This window comes from Staurois parvus, unplaced genomic scaffold (assembly GCF_062004578.1).
Source record: "Staurois parvus isolate SC_StPar_1 unplaced genomic scaffold, SC_StPar_1.0 ptg000017l, whole genome shotgun sequence".
NCBI lineage: Eukaryota > Metazoa > Chordata > Amphibia > Anura > Ranidae > Staurois > Staurois parvus.
Genome location: NW_028317813.1, coordinates 11,699,059 through 11,724,748, shown reverse-complemented (window position 1 = coordinate 11,724,748; position 25,690 = coordinate 11,699,059). Strand labels below are relative to the sequence as shown.

General features: G+C 40.7%; 1 protein-coding gene across 3 annotated transcripts in view; it reads right to left on the bottom strand.

Moving 5' to 3' along the window:
- RDH5 (retinol dehydrogenase 5) overlaps nucleotides 1-25,690 on the bottom strand; it is a 55,052-nt gene that overhangs the window by 7,857 nt on the left and 21,505 nt on the right. For 2 of the 3 annotated variants that reach the window (XM_089679742.1, XM_089679735.1), the window contains one exon: nucleotides 1,694-2,023. In XM_089679742.1, the coding sequence (XP_089535868.1) occupies nucleotides 1,694-2,006 (313 nt within the window). In that variant the 5' untranslated portion in view covers nucleotides 2,007-2,023. Of the gene's footprint in view, nucleotides 1-1,693; nucleotides 2,050-25,690 lie in introns of all 3 variants that reach the window. The other variant, XM_089679737.1, reaches the window with a different exon arrangement.

Genomic DNA, 25,690 nt, shown 5'->3' with positions numbered 1-25,690 from the left:
CCTGCATTCACTATATCTGGTCTCCTGCAGTACACACAACATGGAAATGCAATTATTTTAGTAAATATAAACTGATAAATACCTTTTTCTCATCAGCTGTTAGAGCAGTCTTGTGACTTCAGCAGAGCACTGGTTAAAGCTTGTAGGAGGAGTTTTCTTTCTGTTCTAGGAGGATGTGAAACCCCTGAACCTCTGTCTCGACAGTGCTGATTGGCCCTGTGCTGATAACATGCACTCTCCCAAGAAAAAAAAATAAAAAACCTCTCTAGCAATACACACCAAACTGAGCATGTGCATGTGACTACGGATTCAGTCTGTATCAGGTGGTCATTTCAACAAGAGGAGGGGCAGAGAAGAAAGGATCAAACAGCCTTTTCCACAGTGAGTATAACAAGTATGCTCTACTGCATATACAGACTGATTTCACTGTTGTGGGTTTAGTAACACTTTAAGCCCCAAAGGGTAGGGCAAAATGCACTGAGGCTCAGGAAAAGCTCAAGGCTGAGGCCGTGCACATTTCTTTTCACCTGTTGAGCTAGTGGTGTGCGGCCTCTCTCAGCTCCTCATATTTTCCTTCTTTCTGGATTAAGCATAAGAGAGCCTGAACCCTTAGATTGCTGCGAGACACCAGATCTACGACACCACCTTGACCAGGGCTATAAGTGGTATAGGGTATAGTGAACCTGTTCACTCATTGTTTCCCAGCCAGGTCATCACAGAGGACAAGGGGGCACTCTTTATGTCTGGAGGAAAAGAAATTTAATCTCCAAACATGGAAAGGTTTCTTCACAGTGAGAGCTGTGATAATGTGGAATAGACTCCCTCAAGAGTTGGTTCTGGCCAGCTCAGTGGATTGCTTTAAAAAAGGCCTGGATTATTTCCTAGATACACAGAATATAACTGGATACTAACATTTATAGGTAAAGTTGATCCAGGGAATATCCGATTACCTCTCGGGGGATCAGGAAGAACTTTTTTCCCTGCAGGAGCAAATTGGATCATGCTTTGCTTGGTTTTTTTGCCTTCCTCTGGATCAACTGTGGGTATAGGATTATCTTTTTTTTTTTTTTTTTTTTTTTTTTTTTTTTTTAATGGTTGAACTGGATGGACTTTTGCCTTTTTTCAGCCAGACCAACTATGTAACTATATAACCCTTCCGGGTGGGTCAACAACCTTTTTCACTGCTACTTGCAGTGGTTCCTCCTGTCAGCGTGTACATCCGGTAGTGATGTATGAGCTGCCAGGAGAAACCACTGTGAGTGGCAGGGAGAACAGATACTCACACAACCAGATCAGTGGAATACTGATAGCAGCCAGGAAGCAGTAAAGAGGCAGTGTATCAAGAAAAGGGCTGCCAGAAAGGTAAGTATACATGGACTTCTATTACAGGACTGACCTTCTTTTATAAGTCATATTTAAAAGTCAATACATTCCTTTAAATGTGCATTTCTAGAAAAAAGCTAAAAGAACCATAAAAATAATATGCTGTATAACATAAGTTTTTAAACTTTAATTGTATACATTTTACAACATAATTCCTTTTCTAAATGTATCCATTCTGGAATTCTATCCATTCCATTTTAAATGTATACAGTTTGCTTTCAGAAATATAAATTTGTGTTCCTCCGCTTTCTCAGGGCATTCTCAGGGCACAATAATTCTTACAGCGTCTGCTGACGTCTTCTTTTCTTACCTTTACTTCCCACCTCTGCTTTCACCCACTGCACTGCCTTTTTGATGCTTCCACAGTTGGTGACATCCAGCAAAGTGGTTTTCAGTCCCATAGGACAAGCTTTTTGCAGGTCATCTGCTCCTGACTGTGTGAGGCATCCTGCAAGGACATGGAAACCATTTCTGTTCAGTCGCTTGGCCAACAGATTTCCGAAGCCTGTGTCACAACCGGTGATGAAGACATGTTTGTCAGACAGTCGTGAAATGGTCTGTCGATCTCGCAAGAACCATCCAATCGCCCATGCGATGGCGATAAGAAGCACGAAGCCCCACATGGAACCCCTATAGATGCCTACATGTAAAGAAAAGTAGAGAAACCTAAACATCATAAATAAAAAATATGATTATTTTACAAATAATTTTATTGTCAGTAAATAACACAAAATAGCAGTACTAATAAAGTGATAATAGACGCTTCGTGTTTTAAACCTTGCAGCAGCCGAGGTCTTCACTGTATGGAGCGTCTTTATCTTTTAATCCTTGGCTATGTAAAGCTGGTGGCATAACTTCAGCATTCCTGTTTCAGGGTGGCTCCTTTCCCTTGCAGCATCCTATGGCACCAACCTTGCATGCAAGGACTAGAGTCTATACTGTGCAGTGGTGTATTTAGGTGCCATGCTGCCCTAGGCAACACAAAAATTGGCTCCCCCCCCCCCATGGAGAGACCCTGACACCGAGCAGCACCTCTTCCCTTCTCTTCCTTTGGAGGGTGGCGCTGCCACCTTGAAAAATGCCACTGCCCCCTGAAAGATGCCGCTGCCCCCCTGAAAAATGTTGCCCTAGGAAAATGCCTTGTTTGCCTTGTGGTAAATACACTCCTGACACTGTGTACATCAATAGAAACACACAGTCATGTTGCCTAAGATGGCAAGGTACTCCCCTGCTCCTCCCTCCTATATATAGTTATATCTATGATACACACATTTTACATGTCTACATATTGAATTGAATTAGTAAAGAGATTTTTATTTTTTTTGTACAATATACTACACTGGGGTACAACTTTTATCATATAATTACTGTGGAATTTTATTGTGCTCATTGTGTTAAACTAAAAAATACTGAGGGTTTAATACTACTTAAAAGCTGAACTCCATGGAAACAGCTAAATCGTTGTAGTACACATGGGAACTGTTTTACCAGCCCGAGAACTTGTATTTCTGTCCATCCAATCCTGGTATTTGCACAGCTCTAACACATAGTACATCTCTGTCTGGCAGGGCAGGAGAACTGATTTCTCTCTGCTACCGTTTTATTAACACTATTGGCTAACAGCAAGTCCCCTGTTAGCTCCTGAGCACTGCCACTCAACTGATTGGATCCTTGTGCTGCTTCTTAATCTCCCAGTCTGACCCTGCTGTACAGGGATTGCAAGCTAGGCCAGATTCAGGTGCTTACACTACATTAAAAAAATATGTTCAAAAAGTAACAAAGAATCCAAAGCTGCATTCATTTCTGATTGGAGTTCAGCTTTTATATCTGATTGGAGTTCAGCTACAACAAGTTCTGGAATCGGGACGGCTGTACGTGAGTGGTGGGGGAAAAAAAAGGATCTTCGGCTACAGACTTGATTTTATTAAAAAAGTTGTTTCAATAAGGCAATTATTGTATTGTGAATATCTCAGTAACCCATATAAACAAATCAGAATTCATCTTTTACTAATATGGCTTCAACGAATTAAAATCGAATTGGCTGCTATGTGTTGTTATACTACATATATAATAATTCAAATATAATCAATGAAACCTCATCAGAATATACAAAACGCAATTTTCAGCTTGAAAGGCGTCATACGAGCTAAACACAATGGCTCTTTGTGGTGTTCACAGTACATGCGACACGTACATATAATTTACAAGAATAAGCACATGATTACCAGAAAAAACATAAAAATCAATGGCATTTGCTGCTTATTATGACATACAGTATGTGTCTTGTCTGTAAAGACAGTTTACAAGTCACATGTTGTCTTTAGCAATAACGTTCCTGGAACCTGAACAAGTATAGATAGTGCAGGAGCAGAGAAGTGAAATATAAAAGGCACACCGCAAAGTGTGATTAATTGTGCAACGTGCTCACAAAAAGAAAGTTACTTTACATAGTTATTATGGTTACAGAACTTCCCCCTTTTATTGCTACTCAGTCAGTCATTTTCAGTGTAATGTAACTTATATACCCCTGTGGAGCAGCACAGTGGCTAAATGGTTAGCACTTTTGCCTGGCAGTACTAGGGTCATTGGTTCAAATCCCAGCCATGGCACCTCCTGCTTGGAGTTTGCATGTTCTCCCTGTGCCTGTGTGGGTTTCCTCTGGGTACTCCGGTTTCCTCCCACACTCCAAAGACATGCTGGTAGGTTAATTGGCTCCTGTCTAAATTGGCCCTAGTATATGTATGTATGTATGTGAGTTAGAGACCTTAGATTGTACGCCCCTTGAGAGTTAGGGACTGTTGTGAATGTACAATATATATGTAAGGTGCTGAATAAATTGACAGTGCTATATAAGTACCTGAAATACATAATAGTCAGTCATTTTCAATGTAATTTAAATTTTATTGATTGATTTACTGATGCATTTTTTTATTTATTTATTTACATTTTCAGGTTTCTAAACTGATGTTTTGGGGGGAAGAAGGATAAAATATATAAACTGATAATTTAGGAAAAGTAATCCTTTTGAAGACATATCCCTTTTTACAGGCACCTTGACACGTTTTCTTGGTTGATTTGTGTTGTATCATCAATTTTTGTTTTTTGCATAGAGTATTTAAGGTATTGTGGATATTTAGTATATGAAGGTTTATAACAAGCGGGGGAGGTGCTCTGTAGCACTTTCACAATTTTGACCAGTGGAATCATTTGCTCAGCACTTTCTGTATTTAGCTCTTTACAGGAAGCATTTCCTCAAGGTATCGTAGTAAGTAAATGTAGGTTTATATTTAATGAGGGAGGTGCATTGTAGTACCTGCACAATACTGACACTATTATTATTACAGGTGCTTATATAGCACTGTCAATGCATGCAGCACTTTACATACATATATATATATTGTACATTCACATCAGTCCCTAACCCTCAAGAGGCATACAATCTAAAGTACCTCGTTTACATTCATACATACTGGGACCAAGTTACCTCAGGATCCAATTAACCTACCAGCATGTGGGAAGAAACTGGAGTACCCAGAAGAAACTCACACAAGCACAGGGAGAACATGCAAACTACAGGCAGGTGGTGCCATGGTTGGGATTCAAACCAATGACCCTAGTACTGCAAGGCAGAAGTGCTACCCTTTTAACCACGGTGCTTGGCAGGGTTATGTGAACAGCTGCAGAGGGAAGCCCTATACAAAGCAATGAGAGGCTGACAGCACCCACAGACGTAGCATGTAAGTCAGACATATACAGGGGCGGACTGACAACTCATGGGGCCCCCGGGCAATAGGGGATCAGGGGGCCCCTGTGTCCTTACCCAAACTCAAAAAAGCCTATGAAAAAGGTACCAGGGACATCTCATGGGGCCCCCTACTGACCCCGGGCCCTCGGGCAGTGCCCAAGTTTCCAAATGGTCAGTCTGCCTCTGGACATATAGTGATCACTTGTGGATGATCATCCCTGGACACCAACTGTTGGGGGTAAATACCAGTTACATTGCATAGAGTAACTATCCCTGTATCATTTACTATAGGAGCTTTGGTTAATTTATTTATGCATTTATTCGCCTGTAGGTGATTTCATACGCATATATACAATTTTTATATGAGTGGGGAAGGTGCACTGTAGCACTTTACACATAATAAATATTTTGTCACATAGGTAGCACTACACAACGTTTTCCATATATCCTGTGTGTTCATTGTTCCTTGTGTGTCGTGTCTGTGTGAGTATATTTATATGTATAGAAAATAGACACGTATTAAGAAAGCTATAAGAGGAAAACATTTGTAATTGTAAAGATTATTAATAATTAAAACATTAGATACACAAACTAATGTTTTATATCTATTAATCACTTATCTGTATTTTACAAATAAAGGTTAACTACAGGGTCAATCCATGATACTGAGAATTCTGAGTTTTCTTGTAGGAAAGTCCAGCACTACCTCCGCCCTTGCTGGCAGCCTATGTAAACCAATGTCTAGTGGATGACTAATTAAAAGATTTGGTGAAGAAAGTACTCATAGCGCCATACCATTCTTAAGCTGGCCATACACTAATAGATTTTTGAATGAATGTTGTACAAGGAAAATTCATATTACATTGGATGGTTGGATGAATGTCGTTCAAAAGTACCTCAAAATGTTATTTGCTTTTATAATTTAGTTTTGGAATAAATGTAATTTTCCAGAGAAAACCAAATTCACTGTTAGAAATTTGTTCATTTGAGAAAAAGTTTCCATTCTGCTTCTTTGAATTTTCTTGTCACTGTGGTTGAAAACAAATATTGAGTTGAGCCCACTAACCATTAGAACACTGAACGGACATTTAAAATGAGAAATTATGAACAAAATTGTGTTACTGTAAAGCCAGCATTAGAGTCTAGAAGAACATGATATTGAGTAAAAGGAAGATAATGTAATAATATTATATTATCCTCTTTTTATGTAGGGCTGGTTCATACTTGAATCGCACAAGAATGTGGTCTGTATTCATGTGCAATTCCTGTGCGACTCATTTGAATGGGCTGAAATTGCACTGGATAGCACAAAAAATAGTGCATGAACTTCTTTTAAAAAACACACCACACCAAATTGCATGGTATAGCAGTACCAGGCGATCGGGTGCAGGCAAATGTACTATGTTTCTGATCTGTGTTTGGGGTGTCATTAAGAACAGGCAGTAGCAGCCATCAGCCAGTGTCCCTTCTGTTCAGCCACTTACCATATTGAAAGTGCGGGCATTCACTTTCACAGTGCAGTATCCTCACCCCTGCTGGTGCCCCCCATGTGGTTGCTGGACTCTTCTGCTATTACTAGAAAAATAAGCCACTTCAGGATGGAGAGCGGCGGGAGACTGAAGCACATCCATTCCTTGATCTCCCTTTTAAACAAAGGAACCAGAGGCGACATTTATTTCGTCACTTCCGTTTTCACATTCACGATTTCTTGGCCGGTACAGCCAGGGGAAACATCTACCTGAGCAGATATGTGCTTGGTTATGTTCATTGAAGGGCAGTGGAGACATTGGGATCTATTAGACTTCTCATGTCTCCAAAAAGAGTACCTGCGACCTGCCCAATGCTATCACTTAGGGATTTATTAACCCCCTGTGATAGCAATAAAGTAAAAAATAAATAAAAATAATAAAATACTTGGGAAGTTGTCTCAATAATTCACTATGTGTTATAATAACCATTTTTGATAGCAATAAAGTAAAAATAAATATAATAAAAAAGTTAAAAAACTAAAGTATTTTGGAAGCTGTTGTCTCGATAATTTACTATATGTTATATGTACATCCTTATGCTGCTGTGATATGTGATATATGGTACCTATGGAATGCATTCTCTTGTCACTTTTTTTCTATGTTTTCTTTTGTAAAACTTGAAAACTCTTATTTAAATAAACAGCTAAAATAAAAAAATAAATACAATTATGAAAAAATGTATTAAAAAAAATTAACTGTAACCCCTGTTGTCCCACATACACCCACAAATACAATCCCAGGGTGCGCACATGTATGTAAACTGCAGTCGCACCACACATGTGATGTATCGCAGCAAACGTCAGAGTGAGAGCAATATTTCTAGCACAAGAGCTCTTGGTTAACTGTATATTGAGATCTGTAAAGGCTTTTAAAGCTTCACCTATGGAGATATGTATGGTAAAATATATGTGAAATATTGACATACATATGTATATATACTGTGTATTTGCCTTCTTTAATAAAAGAAAGGCAGGCAGTGCTTTAAATCCAGAGCTGTCAAATTCCTCTGATCCACTTTGCCCCCAGAACAGCCAATTAGAAAATTAGAGAAGGCAAGGCTGTTTGGCGAGTGTCTTTCCAATTTTTGGTGGAGGTATTTCAAGCACTGAGTGGAACACTGGCGTTAAGATTGCGTTGGGAAACAGGAGAATATATATATATATATATATATATATACACACACTATATTGTCAAATGTATTGGGACACCTGCCTTTGCATACACATGAACTTTAATGGCATCCCAGTCTTAGTCCGTAGGGTTCAATATTGAGTTGGCCCACCCTTTGCAGATATAACAGCTTCAACTCTTCTGGGAAGGCTGTCCACAAGGTTTAGGAGTGTCTATGGGAATGTTTGACCATTCTTCCAGAAGCGCATTTGTGCGGTACTGATGTCGGTTAAGAAAGCCTGGCTTGCAGTCTCCGTTCTAATTCATCCCAAAGATGTTCTATCAGGTTGAGGTCAGGACTCTGTGCAGGTCAGTCAAGTTCATCCACCCCAAACTCACTCATCCATATCTTTATGGACCTTGCTTTGTGCACTGGTGTGCAGTCATGTTGGAACAGGAAGGGGCCATCCCCAAACTGTTCCCACAAAGTTGGGAGCATGATATTGTCCAAAATGTCTTGGTATGTTGACGCCTTAAGAGTTCCCTTCAGTGAAACTAAGGGGCCAAGCCCAACCCCTGAAAAACAACTCCACATCATAATCCCCCCTCCACCAAACTTTACACATGGCACAATGCAGTCAGGCAAGTACCATTCTCTTGGAAACTGCCAAACCCAGATACGACCATCGGATTGCCAGACAGAGAAGTGTGATTCATAGCTCCAGAGAACACATCTCCACTGCTCTAAAGTCCAGTGCTTTATACCATTGCATCCAATGCTTTGCATTGCACTTGGTGATGTAAGGCTTGGATGCAGCTGCTCGGCCATGGAACCCATTCCATGACATTCTCTACGCACTGTTGTACTAATCTGCAGGCCACATGAAGTTTGGAGGTCTTTAGCTATTGACTCAGACAGTTGGCAACTTCTGCGCACTGTGCGCTTCAGCATGCGCTGACCCTGGTCTGTCAATTTACATGGCCAACCACTTCGTGACTGAGTTGCTGTTGTTCCCAGTTGCTTCCACTTTGTTATAATACCACTAACAGTTGACCGTGGAATATTTAGTAGCATGGAAATTTCATGGATGAACTTATTGCACAGGTGGCAACCTATCATGGTACCACGCTTGAATTCACTGAGCTCCTGAGAGTGACCCATTGTATTCACAAATGATTGTAGAAGCAGTCTGCTTGACTAGGTACTTGATTTTATACACCTGTAGCCATGGAGGTGATTGGAACACCTGAATCCAACGATTTGGAGGGGTGTCCCAATACTTTTGCCAATATAGTGTATATATAAGTATATGCTGAATATTTGTTTGGACAATTCATTTTGAAGTTTTTATACCACACTGGGTGTTAATGTCTCTCTCTTCCTGGAGGATCTGACTGACTTCTTATGTCATGTGATGTGATTTATACTGTAGATTGTATCATATGTCACTATTTCACATATATTTTATCACACAGTCCTGCTCTAGAGTTAGTTATTACGGAATTGTTTGTATATTTTATTTGAGGGTGGATTATTTAACCTTTACCATTGATCCATTGGTCATTTTTGCAATCTAAAGCTGTCTGAAATCACCTGAAAAAATCCATGTGTATAGCCAGGATAAGGTTCTCTATATGTTCATATGGATATCATTGGTTGATATTTTTGCCTCTGCTACAAAAAGAATGGAAGTCAATGCAAACATATTTATTATTCTATCTTATGTACTATCAGTAAGTACAAATAACAGACTTGTATAGCATAATGCTCATATAAAGTCACTGACTGCCTTAAATGCAAAACAAAGTTGTACATCAGCCATTTTGAAATAATAACACTTTATAATGTTGCACTACCCCCACAGGAGCCGCTGGTAATAGCTAGTTCTTCTCTAATAGTACAGAGGATGCCTGTCCCTACAATCCCCAGTCCAAAAACTCTGACTCTAGTCTATTGCTTGAAGAACTTTAGCCACTTGCCTACCGGACACTTATACCCCCTTCCTGCCCAGGCCAATTTTCAGCTTTCAGCGCTGTCGCACTTTGAATGACAATTGCGCGGTCATGCAACACTGCACCCATATGAAATGTTTATAATTTTTTTCACACAAATAGAGCTTTCTTTTGGTGGTATTTACTTGCTGCTGGGTGTTTTATTTTTTGCACTATAAACAAAAAATTGCAAAAATTTTGAAAAAAAAAGTTTTTCTTTGTTTCTATTAGAATATTTTGCAAACAGGTAATTTTTCTCCTTCACTGATGTGCATTGATGAGGCTGCACTGATAGGCAGCACTGATGGGCACTGATAAGCGGCACTGATGAGGTGATACTGATAGGCGGCACTGATGAGCTGGCACTGATATGCAACAATGATGGGCACTGATAGGCAGCACTGATAGGCAGCACTGACTGATGACACTGCTGGGCACTGACTGGCGGCACTGATGGGCAGCAATGATGGGCACTGGTTGGTGGCACTGCTGGGCACAGGTGGGTCGCACTGCTGGGCACTGATGGGTGACAATACTGGGCACCTGTGGGCAGCACTTCTGGGCATAGATGGGCGGCACTGGTGGGTGGCACTGCTGGGCACTGATCATCAGCGCACTGATGATCGGTGCCGATCCCTCCTCTGACAATTGCCGGTTATCGGCAGTACTTTCCTCATGCTGTGACAATGTGAGGAAATTGCAGCCAATAACCAGCAACTGCATTTTCCGGTGATCTGCAGTGTCATTGGACATGGCTGATCATGTGATAAAAAGCCACTGTGATTGGCCTTTTACCACATCACATGATCAGCTTTGTCCGTAGGACACAGCAATCACGGAGACCGCAGTGCCACCCACCGTCATATGACGTCCTCTCAGAACTGGCCGGCCACAGTGTAGCCGTCATTTGGCTATCTGCGGTCAGCAAGTGGTTAAACAGGAAAGGAGTCAGGTCATAGGATGCTCCAAAACAGTGCACAATAAGAAAGGGGCACGCTGCTCCAGGTTCCCACTCCAGAATTATGCTGAGGACAGGGGAACGGAGAGAGCTCGGAGAATATATATACAGTCCACAGGCTGCCTCATGGGGCAGCAGCCCCAGAGGCTTTGAAACTTTCCCTGCCAAGTAAAGAACCATCTCTCCAGGGCTTCCAACTATTTTTCACCTCCCCAGCTACCTTCTGGACACTACTCTTTAGCAACTGGCTAGATCATGATAAATATTCAGGTTGGTCATTTGAATCTCCCTACTTATGCTCTGGAAGACTTTTCCAGGGGTTGGGGGAAGCAATCAAACTCACAGCCTGTAAAACCCTGAACAGACCAGAATAATCACTGCTCCCTTGACTACAGAAGGAGCCAAAAACTACATTTGCCTAGCAAGGCTGGGACAAGGGGTGGGCAGGATGGGCAGCTGCCCTGGGCACAGCAGAGCAAAGGGATAGAGAATGGACACAGGGCAGTAAACTAAATCACAGTGTGCATTAGCAGTGAGGGATGGGGCGCAGTTCTGCATCCTTGCCCTGGGTGCTAGATGAACCTGTCCCAGTTCTGCTGCCTAGCATCTTATGCTAGGAGGACGCTACAAAAATATAACATACTTTCAGAACAATCTGTTAGAAGTGATTGCACTTTGTGTACATTCAGTTTATCATGAATTACTGTATTTGTCAGTTGGTATTGCTGCATGATAAATTTTAATGTGTGCTAAGTACCCTGAGCTGCTGGACCCTGAAGGATGTGCATGAACTACAATGCACTCACACAAGCCTGACTACAAAACATTTCTGAAAGACCCATGACCCTGCACAGATAGGCACAAAAGGAGCAGCTTAGACCAGTCTTCACAGGCAATGCCTAATTATGTTGTTTAGACTTTTTATTGGCCATTACAAAGCCCAGGTACATTAATAACTTATGTATCACAATATAAAATGATGCTTCTAGGGAGGAATACCATGTGACATTGTGTCAATCAATTACGTTGCTATTTTGGTGTCAGGCAAATGAAACATAAATCCTTGTATGGAATTCACAGCTGTGGTAAATGTAATTATGTAAGCAAAAAGCTTTTCCATCTCCATTCAAAACCTTTAAAGAATGCACTTTCAGACAAAGCCCCCCTCCTCTGACCCAACAGATCCCACCCTCCCCCTCCGCAGATGCATACTCCCTGAGATCTGACACCCGCAGATTCTCATGTTTGTTGGCATCCAAAGCCGCAAGTCCTCTCTTCCTGGCCACATGTGCACAGTGGAGCCTCACAGAAGTCTGTGGGGCTTGTCTCCGTATCTTCCAGTCAAGAGACAGCGGTAGACTGGCCCTATAGAAGTCTAGAAGTCATAATCTTAGATATATAGTCTCATAGAAGTCAGGGTACCAGGAAGTTTAGAGAGTTGCCTGTTTTAGCTCCGTAAAGACAGAATGGGGTAGATTTACTAAAACTGGAGAGTGCAATATTTGGTGCAGTTCCGCATAGAAACCAATCAGCTTCCAGGATTTTTATTGTCAAACCTCAATTTAACAAGCTGAAGAAGGAAGCTGATTGGCTACCATGCACAGCTGCACTGAATTTGGCACTCTCCAGTTTTAGTAAATCAACCGCAATGTTTCTAGAGGGTTCCGGAGATCCTGGGGTTTATTTACTAAAGGAGTATAGGCTGTTTGCTTAGGAATATGAATTCATATTTGAGTCAGTGAATGAGGTAAACCTATGCTGATTTCATTTGTCCAATCATGTGCAGATAAAAATCCAGATTTGTAAATGTTCCATGCATATGATTCAGCATTAAAGTGGTTGTAAACATCAGACATGAAATATGAACAAAGAATATTCCTCTATAGTGTGTATTTGTCTCAATTAGGAGCACTAAGTGCCATTTCTGTCTGCTGCTTTGTTCTTCTGCTATCAGCATGAGTCACTTCTGACACGTTTCCTGACACCAAGAAAAAAATGGTGATAGGAGAGAGATCTTCAACAGATGACAGCCTCAGCTCTGTTCCTGTGTGCTGTGTGATGGGAGTGTGTCCCTTCCCTCCAACCAGCTCTCAGAGCTCTTCTCACTGAGCTCTGTAGTGTGTACTTCCAGCTCTTCACCCCGTTTTCTAACAGCTCAGACAAACTCTTTAAATTCTGCACTTTGAATGGCTGTAAGGAAGACTGCAGATAAACAGGTACAACTGATGTAGGAGGATTTGTTTCATCTCTGTGTATCACCTGAGGGCAGTCACTTCGCTGGGTATGTGTAAGGGTTTATATCTACTTTGAAGTGGAACACAGATTCACCTCAATGAGTTAAGTAGAACTCTAGGCTATACCTAACTAATCTTTAAACTGCCCTATCCCCTGTCCTAACATCTATACTGACTAACCTGTGTAAGAAAGATGTATATACTTCCCTTCTTTTAGCCCAATCTGCTTCAGTCACAGGAACCCTGTGTCAGCCAGCAGCTGCTGCAGGGGAGAGGAGAGGGTGCTTAACAACACCTATGACCATCCATTGTCAGGACTCCCTCCTTTTTTTCTGCAGCTAGCAAACACAGGAAATCCAGATCACGTGACAGGGCCTAAGAGGGCTGAAACAGGTAAGTTATATACCTCTTTCTTGCAGAGGCTAGTCATAGTTGTTGTTGTTGATGGTGGTGGTGGTGGGGGGGGGGGTTGTAGGGCATTTTAAGACAAGTTAAGTTTATCCCAAAATTCTACTTTAAAATTCACTTTGTAAAGTACACATACTCTACTTTTTGAGTAAATCAACAACACTTTGGGACCAGTAACTGACCGGCAGATGTGCTTAGAATGAGACTTAATCATCAAATCAGGTGGTCCCCGTTGAGCTGCAGTTTACTGGTAGAATATGCCTTTGGTGTGAAACCCATAAATTACCAGGCAGAGCTCTATTAGAGGATCATGCAGTAATTTGTATTACTCTCTCATTTCTATTAGAGGATGCTGCAGTTAAAGACAAGGGTAGGGCGCATTGAGTCTAGTGAGCTCTCATAGACAGAGGCCTTGCCCTTTGATACGAATACAGGTTTGTACCGTGTCTTTGCATAGCATACTTAAAATGCCTCCAGTAAAAACAAATAACTATGTAAATAGCACACCTTGTTTTAAAATAAGAAGCCTGTAAGACTGGTGTGATAATATATAACTCTGAAACATATACTGTACATACAGTTAGGTCCATATATATTTGGACACAGGCACAATTTTAGTTTTTTCAGGTATTTACCAAAATATTTTCAAGCTATAGTTATATAATGGTTATGGGCTGAAAGTGCATACTCTCAGGTTTAATTTAAGGGTATGTACATCCAAATTGGAGGAAGGGTTTAGGAATTACAGCTCTTAAGAGTAGCCATCCCCCCTTTTTCAAGGGACCAAAAGTAATTAGAAAATTTAATCAAAAGCTTTTTCATGGCCAGGTGTGGGCTACTCCTTCGTTATTTCTTCATTAATTAAGCAGGTAAAAGGTCTGGAGTTGATTCTAAGTGTGGTATTTGCATTTGGAATCTATTGTTGTGAACCTACATCATGCGTTCAAAGGAGCTGTCCATGCAAGTGAAACGGGCTATTGTAAGGCTTCAAAAATGAAACAAATCCATCAGAGCAGCAACATTACATTAGGAGTGGCCAAATCAACAGTTTGGTACATTCTGAGGAAAGAAGAATGCACTGGTGAGCTCAGCAACATAAAAAGGCATGGATGTCCACGGAGGACAACAGTGGTGGATGATCGCAGGATCCTCTCTATGGTAAAGAAAAACTAATTCACAACATCCAGACAAGTGAAGGACACTCTTCAAGGGGTGGGCGTCTCATTGTCAAAGTCTACAATCAAGAGAAGACTTCATGAGAGAAAATGCAGAGTGTTCACCACAAGGTGCAAATAAATTCATAAGCCTGAAGAATAGAAAATCCAGATTAGACTTTGCCAAAAAACATCTTAAAAAGCCAGACCAGTTCTAGAAAAGCATTCTTTGGACAGATGAAACTAAGATTAATCTGTACCAGAATGACGGGAAGACAAAAGTGTGGAGAAGGCTTGGAACAGCTCATGATCCAAAGCACACAACGTCATCTGTAAAACATGGTGGAGACAGTGTGATGGCATGGGCATGCATGGCTTCCAGTGACACTGGGTGTTTATTCATGATGTGACAGAAGACAGAAGCAGCCGGATGAATTCTGCAGTGTTTAGAGATATACTGTCAGCCCAGATTCAGCCAAATGCAGCCAAGTTGATTGGACGGCGCTTCACAGTACAAGATGGACAATGATCCAAAACACACTGCAAAAGCAACCCAGGAGCTTTTGAAGGAAAAGAAGTGGAATATTTTGCAATTGCCGAGTCAATCACCTGATCTCAACCCCATTGAGCATGCATTTCACTTGCTGAAGGCAAAACTAAAGGCAGAAAGACGCCCAAACAAAGAACAACTGAAGACAGCTGCACTTAGAGCCTGGTAAAGCATCAGAAAGTTGGAAACCCAGTCTTTGGTAATGTCCATGGGTTCCAGACTTCAGGCAGTCATTGCCAGTAAAGGATTCTCAAAAAACTATTAAAAATGAACATTTTATTTATGATTATATTCATTTGTCCAATTACATCTGAACCCCTGAAAATGGAGAGACTGTGTATAAAAATGGCTGCAGTTTCTAAAATTTGTACTTGATATTTATGTTCAACCCCTTGAATATTCTGGTGGCATACAGGGTCAAAAGTATGAAAATTGTGCCTGTGTCCAAATATATATGGACCTAACTGTATGTCTAGCCCTCTCCACTTTCTTAGTTGATGCTGGTGTTATAACTGTCATCATGCTTTTACAGTTTGCTGCACTTCTTTTTGTGGTGATACACTATACCATTAAACCTTCATGCTTATATTTTCCATTTCTGTAGCAAGGCTTGTATCCTTTCATGCTTATATTTTCCATTTCTATAGCAAGGCTTGTATCCTTTCATGCTTTAATACTTTCCATTTCTATAGCAAGGCTTGTATCCTCACTGTCATATCGGACCTAAAGTTTACGTTTAATCAAAACTTTTTTAAAAAAAAAATTAGCACAAGGGACTGTCAATGTATCCCTTGTACAACTGGCTACAGATTTAGTTGAAGTTCTCTGATCCCCCCCACCCCTGCAGCGTTAATCTTCCGGTGCTGCAAGGGGTTATAATACAAGATGAGGGACCTGTTATATCTACTCAACGAAAGTACTAACTGTGCCTCCCCCTTCCATCCTCCTTCATTCATTGAAGCTGTACTATAGCTTCCATGACTGAAAAGTGCTCTATGAATGGCGGACAAGCAGGTGAATGAAAGGTCCACCTCCTCCATTCATAAATCTTTTTTTATTCAAAGAAGCTATATTGAAGCTTCAATGAATGGGGGAGGCAGAAAGAGCAGGTATAATCAGCATTCTTGATGAGGGCATATGGCAGAGCCCTTGCTTCTATTAACCCCCATTGCACCAGAAGATTACTACTGAGGGGGTAGAGGGATCAGAGGATTGAAGATTTATTTTCCAATATTTTTATTTAAGTTTTTATGTCAATAAAAATAACATAACAGTAAAGTAACAGAAGTAACAGTAGTGAAGTGCAATCACAGACAATACCATAAGTAAGGCACGTGTGACCCAGAGAAAACATAGACAGCATGCATATGAGGATCCATAACACAACAGGATTACAAATTTGATTAACCACTTGCCCTCCTGAGGATTTACCCCCCTTCCTGACCAGGCCATTTTTTGCACTGCGTTACTTTGACTGAAAATTGCGCGGACATGCAATGCTCCACTCAAATGAAATTTACGTACTTTTTTTCCTACGAATTGAGCTTTCTTTTGGTGGTATTTGATTGCCTGTGTGTTTTTTATTTTTGCGCTATAAAAAAAAATAGACATGAATGCCTCTGTCAACAAATTAGTGTAAAGAAAGTAAAGGCAAAGATTGACCAATAGGACTGAAGATTTCAACTAAATCACCAGCAGCACAGGGGTCACCTTGCATTGATTTAAGTAATGTCCCTTGTGCTGATTTTTTTTTACCACAGCCAGTTATGGTACTCACATGGGTTTACTTACATACAAACCCAGCCAGCTTCAGCTGTCACTGTAGAAAAGACACAGTGACAGCTGCAGCATGTAGAAACAATTTAAGAGCATCTAGAGTCAAAACTTTCTTTTTTAGTTTTGGTTAGAGTGAGGAAGGGTTGGAACCTCCTTTTTTCAGTTTTACTGCTTTCTGGGCCTCAATTAGAGATATTTTCCTTCACTTCCTACCTTGGAGAAAGGTTTACCAGACAGGAAGAAAGGGAAAATCTGTAATATAGAAACAGATTAAAAAAAAGGTGATATAGGTTCCTGTCTTTACTTCTGTTTGTGTTGTTGCTGAAGAGTTTCCTTTGTGTTTGGAGAAAAGGTTATCCTCGGGACAGTTTTGTGCTAGGGGAGAGGTACTGGGTTTGGGGGGGGGGGGGTTTGTGTTAGGAGGGTTTTTTTTTGGGGGGGGGGGTTGCTAGGAGGGAGGAACGGGAGGGGTTTTGCTAGGAGGGGGGATTTGGGTGGGGAGGAAGGATTTATGCTGGGAATGGTAATTTGGAGGGGTTGTGCTAGGAGGAGGCATTTATGATAATTTGTGCTAGGAGGTGGGATTGGGGGGATTTATGCTAGGAGGGGGGATTTAGGGGAGAGGATTTGTGCTAGTGTGGAAATTTGAGGGGAAAGAGGATGAGTGCTAGGAGGGGTGAAGTAGAACTAAAGGTGAAGTTTTATTTTTTTTGGGGGGGGGGGGGGGCAAGTAGCTGGTCTTGCCTCGGGCACAGAATAGTCTAGCACAAGCCGTGCTGGCTTCAGCTATCACTGTACCTTGTACAAAGAAAGGCACAGTGACAGCTACAGCATGTATAAAAAAATAAGAGTATCTAGAGTCAGAGTTTTTAGTTTTTAGTTTTGGTTAGTGTGAGGAAAGGTTAGAACCCCCCTGTTGGATTTTACGGCTATCTGGGGCTCAGTTAGAGATAGTTTCCCTCACTTCCTATCCTGGAGACAAAGAGGATTACCAGACAGGAAGTAAGGGAAAATCTGTAATATAATATAACAGACAAAAAAGAAGCTGACAGGGGTTCTAGTATTCCACAAACATTTCCACTTATGTCTGTTTCCTTCACTTAATGTCTAGTGAAAAAGTTGTCCCTGGGACAGAAAGTAAGGAAAATCTATCTAACAGAGCCCCAGACAGCAGTAAAGTTTGACAGAGGTTCTCCTCCTACCCCACTAAGATATAGGTACACTTTATAGAATGTTTTTAAAATTGTGATTAAAAACTTTGTTGTCTTTCGGTGGCCATAGATGGATCAAAATTTGGCTGGTTCAACCGGGACAGGCAGATTTCGATCAGTGTGTGGCCCTCCCCGATCAACAGAAAGCATTCGTTAAACCCCTGGCTGATCGAAAAAAACGTACGTTTAGATATTATTTTCCATTTGGCATTTTGTGCCCCACAAGGCCGTGCCGTTTTCAAATCTGACAGATAGTATGGGAAACTTATCCCCATACTATCTGTCATAGGGAGGAGGGGCGGCGAGTGCAGCTGCAGCTATTAATATTATTATACAGGATTTATATAGCGCCAACAGCACTTTTTTGAACATTCGATGAATGGATAAATGTCGTTCAAAAATTCTCTTTTGCTTTTAACATCCATTTTTAAAGTTAATGTAATTTGTGAATGATAACCACATACACTGGCCGAAAATTTGTTTGATCGAGAAAAGTCTTCTTTCCTGCCTCTTTGAATTTTCCTGTCACTGCTGTCGAAAACGAACATCGATTTGACCCCACTAACGATTAGAACATAAAATGAATATTCTTAAGACGAAAATTCTCGAGCAAAAATCTGTATGTGTATGGCCAGCTTTAGTTTCCATAATCTCTCACTACAGTATATTTCCTAACCCTCTATTTTAGTCATGTGGACATTTTTTTCCCCAATGCTTACGCTTCATTGTAAGAAGTTTTCAGATATAAAACTCAAGCCAATTTATTTTTTATTTTTGGTTTTGGGAAAAGTAGAACTACTATGTCAAGCTTTTACATCAGTGACCCCAATCAGGAGATTTGCCCTTATTTCTAGTTGACATAGGAAGTGATGAAAGATCACTCCATAGCAAAAAGATTTTTTCTCAGTAAAATGTGGAGTTAAAATCACTGTTGAGTTTCCTGCCTGTTTCTTGCTGTTCCAACCACTCCCCTTTTTAATTTTCCAAATGTGACAGGAACAGGAAGTGATGTGAAATCTCCTAACGGGGTCACTAACAGCACTAAAAGAAACTAAAGAAATATTTACCTTTTACCAAAACTAACAAAAAAAGTTTTTGCTGGTGTTTGGCTTTACAGAAGCCTAGTACCTGTACCTTTATTTCTGACATGGCAAACTACAGCATATTGCTGTATGGTTGCCCTGACCATGCAAACCTCCCAACACCTCAGACATTCTGGGTTCAGACATATTTCAATAGCAGAGAATAATGCCAGATTCAAAATTCTTTAGTAACACTTCTATATTGGACAAAGTAGACCAATGGAATAATGGATTCAGGGTGCACAACCCCAGTTAACGCATAAAATCAAAAACACTGCTACAACAGAAACAGTCAATTAGCAACATTTGACAGGTTATATAGTTCTGAGAATCAAGCTTCAATTATCTAAACACAACACTGGCAGTAAGAGGAGGGAAAAAAAAGACGTTAGCTTATCAGCTCCCTCTGGGCCATCGGTACTACAAAGGGATATGCAGAGAATTATGTAAAGGTATACTCCTGTATAAATCTATATAGGCATCATGGCTCAAGAAACAAGAGAAAGGAAGAGTTCCCTTTAACTAGAGATTGCAGCTTGAGTCCTGTGATACTAAGATTTCCTACACTGTTTTCTGCTAGCAATGGTGGGGCCCATAAACATTAGTGAATACTGGTAATTCCATGAAGTTAAACAGATAGGCTGAGGTGCTGCTCAAAGCAAAGAACTCCTGGTGACTGAGGTGTAAAGATGTCTGCATGCAGTGTCTTTAGAGTGAAGACAGTAAGAGGCTGGGCATTCGCCCGCTCACTAATCCTGTAGATAGCCTCCTAAGAACCAGAGTTCTTGAACAGGCTCTTGACTACCTGCAGAGATGTGTGGGGTTACCGCCTGACATCCTGTCAGCGCGGAGAGCAGTGATGTCTGTGTGGAACCTGACAGTGACAGTCCCGGTGCAGAGGAAGGCTGATGTGATCCTGGTGTGGCGATCAGCACCTCTACTATGTTGAACTGATACCCAGAGTCCCACAACCGCAGGCTCGCAATCTTGCTCTTGAGAATAACAGCAGTCTCCCTGCTTCCAGTTATGAAACCAACACCGAGAAAATGAGCCCGCCCCTTCCAGAAGACTATATCTCCTCTCCCAGAATCATTCTGGTTCACCAGCTTTTTGATAGATGTAGTTCAGTCAGCACTCAGTAGTAAAGTAAGCATTGACTATAGGACTACAGGTCCCAAGATCCTCTGCTCTAGAAGCATTGGACCCACTCTGCTGACAGGAAGTGATGTAGTTGTCCCACTAGGGGGAGCACTATGGGGGAAAAGGACTTATTTATAATCCCATCTGTAAGTGTCCCTGAATTGCATATTGACTCTGCCAGCTCTTGGCCACATCTGCATAATGATTATGTAGGATTTCCTGCACTGCATAGTGCTGTTACAGGTAGCCATTTTATTGTACACAAGTTCATACAGTTGAATGCATAGAAATTTTGTCTTTGAATTCATGTTCTATGCTGTAAAGGTCCCATTTCCCACTTTTGGATGTTGATACATCCTGATTCTTTTTGCGCCCGATATTGGGTGATTTGTTGCTTTGTTATTTTTGTTATATTTATTTTTTTCTCTGGTCTTAACTGATATTCATATCAGCCAAAATAATAGCTACAGTGTTTTTAATAACAGTAAGCCATTGGCTTAAACTATCAATGAAGCAGTCAATGGAAAAAATGTGTGAATGCCTATAACAGAACTACTTTGAGCCTACCTAAATATTCTGGGAATCTGCTCTCAGACCTGTGCAGCAGCCTGGAAGTATTTTTGGTTCATTCCTGTATATAAAAAAAGGTTTCTGCTCATGCTTATTTTTGGGATGTCTTAGCTGAAAGGCCCGTTCAGAGGAAGCCACATCATTTACATGGTGCTAAGGTCAAGGCTCTGACTCAGCCACTCTAAAATATAATAGTTTCTTCTATTTGAGTTAGTCTGTTAATGAGTTACTTTTGTGTATTAGATCCCTGTCACTTGACTTAACCTAATCCCTTCAGAATTTTAAATCGTAGAAAATTACTCTGACATTCTGTTGTCAAATCTTCTTAAAGTATCTTGGAACTCACTAGTTTTAACCCTTTTGTAGCTCAGAGATTATTAGTACCTAGATTACCAGGCCAAATTTAGCAGTGTTAGTATGAGTCAGTTAAATTGATTGTAAACCCCCACCTTGTAAAACAACCCATTCAGTTTAAAATAGAAATCAAAGGCAAATCATTTATGTATACAGTAGATATGTAAAAAGCATTATAAATACCTTTTTTCTCCTTTTTTTTTTTTACAAATGATCACATACTCTCTGTTTTTAGCTGCATAAGAGCTGGGGGAGAACAATGATCTTCCCAGTGAATGGCTTGCAGGGGGAGGGGCATGCTTTAATAGGAAAACAGAGGGACTGGCGGGATCATCAGGGATTTCACACAAAGGAAGCAATACAAGAAGACAATACTTTTTTATACAAGTACATGGTACGGCAGGCATATGTGAGAAATATGAAATGTTGGGTTTACATATTCTTTAACATGACTATAACTTCATAATTAACCCCTTGGCGCCGGCACATCTCGGCCTTTTAAGGGGTTTTAGATGCCGGGAGGTGGGGCAGGGTTTGTGATCATGTGACTGCCTTGATTGGCTGTCACAGCGGTCACATGATCCAAAAGCTCCCGATTGCAAGTAGAGATCGGGAACTTTCCATTTGCCACCAGTAACTGTACCAGGAGCGCACATGGTGCGCGCTCTTGACACACTTCTGTTTTTTTGGGTACGCATTAAGGCCAACCACCAAGAGGCCGCATATATGCCTGCGGCTGGTGGGAGGGATTTAATTTGCCAACCTAAAGCATTTTTACATGTGATATATTTATGTTATTTGTAATTTTGTTACCATTTTTAAACTGATCTACTTTTTAATACTTGTTTTATTAGACAATTACAGTGCTAAACAGAGACACACTGCCATCTACAGAACACAGTGGTCTCTGCAAACTAAAACATTTCTTTCACAATGGAGCCTTGAAAACCTTGAGTACAAAAGGTACATGAATTTGGGACAAGCGCTGACATTTTTCATGGGGAGGCAGGACAGAATTCTAAAGAGTGTTGTAGACAATCTTTATGAATTCCCCAGTTACATAGTTAGTCTGGGAGAAAAAAGACAAAAGTCCATCCAGTTCAACCATAGAAAAAAAAAGTTATAATCCTATACCCACAGTTGATCCAGAGGAAGCAAAAAAAACCCAGCAAAGCACAATCCAATTTGCTCGTCCTGGGAAAAAATTTATTTCCTGATCCCCCGAGAGGCAATCGAATATTCCCTGGATCAACTTTACCTATAAATGTTAGTATACAGTTATATTCTGTGTATCTAAGAAATAATCCAGGCCTTTTTTGAAGAAATCCACTGAGCTGGCCAGAACCAACTCTTGGAGTCTTTTCCACATTTTCACAGCTCTTTCTGTGAAGAAACCTTTCCGTGTTTGGAGATTAAATTTCTTTTCTTCCAGACGTAAAGAGTGCCTCCTTGTCCTCTGTGATGACCTCAGGGTGAATAGCTCTACACCGAGTTCACTATATGAACCACTGATGTATTTATACATGTTGATCATATCCCCCCTTAATCTCCTCTTCTCAAGAGAGAATAAATTCAGTTCTTGTAATCTTTCCTCATAGCTGATCTCCTCCATGCCTCGTACCAGTTTAGTTGCCCTTCTCTGTACTTTCTCCAGTTCCCCAATGTTCTTTTTGTGAATTGGTGCCCAAAACTGAACTGCATATTCCAGATGAGGTCTTACTAATGATTTGTACAGGGGCAATATGATATCTCTCTCTCTGGAGTCTATACCTCTTTTAATACAAGAGAGGATTTTGCTCTCTTTAGAAACTGCAGCTTGGCATTGCATGCCATTATTAAGCTTGTGATCTACAGAACTCCCAGATCCTTCTCCACCATTGATTATCCCAGTTGTACCCCCTCTAGTATGTATAATGCTTGCATATTCTTAGCCACAAAGTGCATAACCTTACATTTATCAACATTAAACCTCATTTGCCACATAGTTGCCCAATTAAACAGTGCATTGAGGTCAGCTTGTAAATTGGAGACATCCTGTAAGGACGTTATTCCACTGCACAGTTTGGTGTTATCTGCAAAGACTGAAATGGGATTTTAAATCTCAGACCCTATATCGTTTATAAATATATTAAAAAGTAAGGGTCCCAACACTGAACCCTGGGGTACACTACTGATGACCCCAGAACATTCAGATTATGAATCATTAACCACTACTCTTTGAATACAATCTTTTAGCCAGTTTTCTATCCATTTACATACGGATTTTTCCAAGCCTGTAGACTTTACCTTCCACATTAGCCGTGTGTGGGGAACTGTGTCAAACGCTTTTGCAAAATCCAAGTATACCACGTCCACCGCCACCCCTCTGTCCAAGGTTTTGCTCACCCCCCATAAAAAGAAATCAGATTTGTTTGACAACTTCTGTCTTTCATGAATCCATGTTGTCTGTTGCTTAAAATATTTTTTTCCAGCAACAACTCATCTATGTGGTCTTTTATTAAACTCTCCAGGATCTTCCCAACTATAGATGTTAAACTGACAGGTCTATGTGTAAGATAAGTCAGTTGCATATACTGTATTCCATTCACAATGCATTGTGTATGTCCAACCTGGCAAATTATGAGAGATTATTAAAAGAACTCTGACTGCGTTTGATTGCTCACATGGCAACTTTCTGAATGAGAGAAGCAGTAATGTAGAAATAACAGTCTGAGAGGGGTTCTAGCCTTTCTCCATGCTACTAAAGTAAAATATTTTTTATTTTTATCTGTGTTGACTTCAGTTGCCCTCATTTCAAGATGTCATTATCTTAAAAGTTTACACACTTTTATGGAAATTACTTTGATTGGTTTATATATTTTGTTAAGTGAAGATATGGTAATGCAAATAATGGTCTGTTAAATAGGACTATTTTATTAATTATAACATAAACTTAGATGACACTTTAGGAGCCATCGTAACAGAAAACCAGAAGGTATAGTACATCCAGAAAGTATTCACAGCGCTTAACTTTTGCCACATTTTGTTATGTTACAGCCTTCCAAAATGGATTAAATTCTGTTTTTTCCTCAACATTCTACAAACAATACCCCATAATGACAATGTGAAAGAAGTCTGTTTTGAAATCTTTGCAATTTATTAAAAATAAAAAATGGAAAAAAAAAAACACATGTACATAAGAATTCACGCCTTTGCTCAATACTTTGTTGGCGCACCTTTAGCACAAATTACAGCTTCAAGTCGTTTTGAGTATGATGCTACAAGCTTGGCACACCTATTTTTGGGCAATTTCTCCCATTCTTCTTTGCAGTACCTCTCAAGCTCTATTAGGTTGGATAGGGAGTGTCGGTGCACAGCCATTTTCTGATCTCTCCAGAGATTTTCAATCAGGTTCAAGTCTGGGCTCTGGCTCGGTCACTCCAGGAAATTCACAGAGTTAGCCACTCCTTTGTTATGTGGGCTGTGTGCTTAGGGTCATTGTCCTGCTAAAAGATGAACCATCACCCCAGTCTAAGGTCCAGAGTGCTCTGGAACAGGTTTTCATCAAGGATGTCTCTGTACATTGCTGCATTCATCTTTCCTTCGATCCTGACTAGTCTCCCAGTTCCTTGCCGCTGAAAAACATCCCCACAGCATAATGCTGACACCACCATGCTTCACTGTAGGGATGGTATTGGATGGTGAGTGGTGCCTGGTTTCCTCCAGACATGATGCTTGTCATTCATGACAAAGAGTTCAATCTTTGTTTCATCAGACCAGAGAGTTTTGTTTCTCATGGTCTGAGAGTCCTTCAGGTGCCTTTTGGCAAACTCTAGGTGGGCTGCCATTTGCCTTTTACTGAGGAGTGGCTTCCATCTGGCAATTCTACCATACAGACCTGATTGGTGGAATGCTGCAGAGAAACACTGGAGCTCTTTCACAGTGACCATTGGGTGCTCGGTTACCTTCCTGGCTAAGGCCCTTCTCCCTCGATCGCTCATTCTGGCCGGGTGGCCTGCTCTAAGAAGATTTCTGGTGGTTCCAAACTTCTTCCATTTATGGATGATGGAGGCCACTGTGCTCATTGGGACTTTCAATGCTGCAGAATTTTTTCTGTACCCTTCCCCAGATCTGTGCCTCGATACAATCCTGTCTCGGAGGTCTACGAACAATTCCTTGGACCTCATGGCTTGGTTTGTGCTCTGACATGCACTGTTTATACCTTTCCTGATCATGTCCAATCAAATGAAGTTCCCACAAGTGGACTCCAATCAAGTTGTGGAAACATCTCAAGGATGATCAGTGGGAACAGGATGCACCAGAGCTCAATTTTGAGTGTCATGGCAAAGGCTGTAAATACTTATGTACATGTGGTTTTTTCAGTTTTTTATTTTTAATAAATTGCAAAGATTTCCAAATGAACTTCTTTCACATTGTCATTATGGGGTATTGTTTGTAGAATGTTGAGGGAAAAAATTAATTTAATATATTTTGGAATAAGGCTGTAACATAACA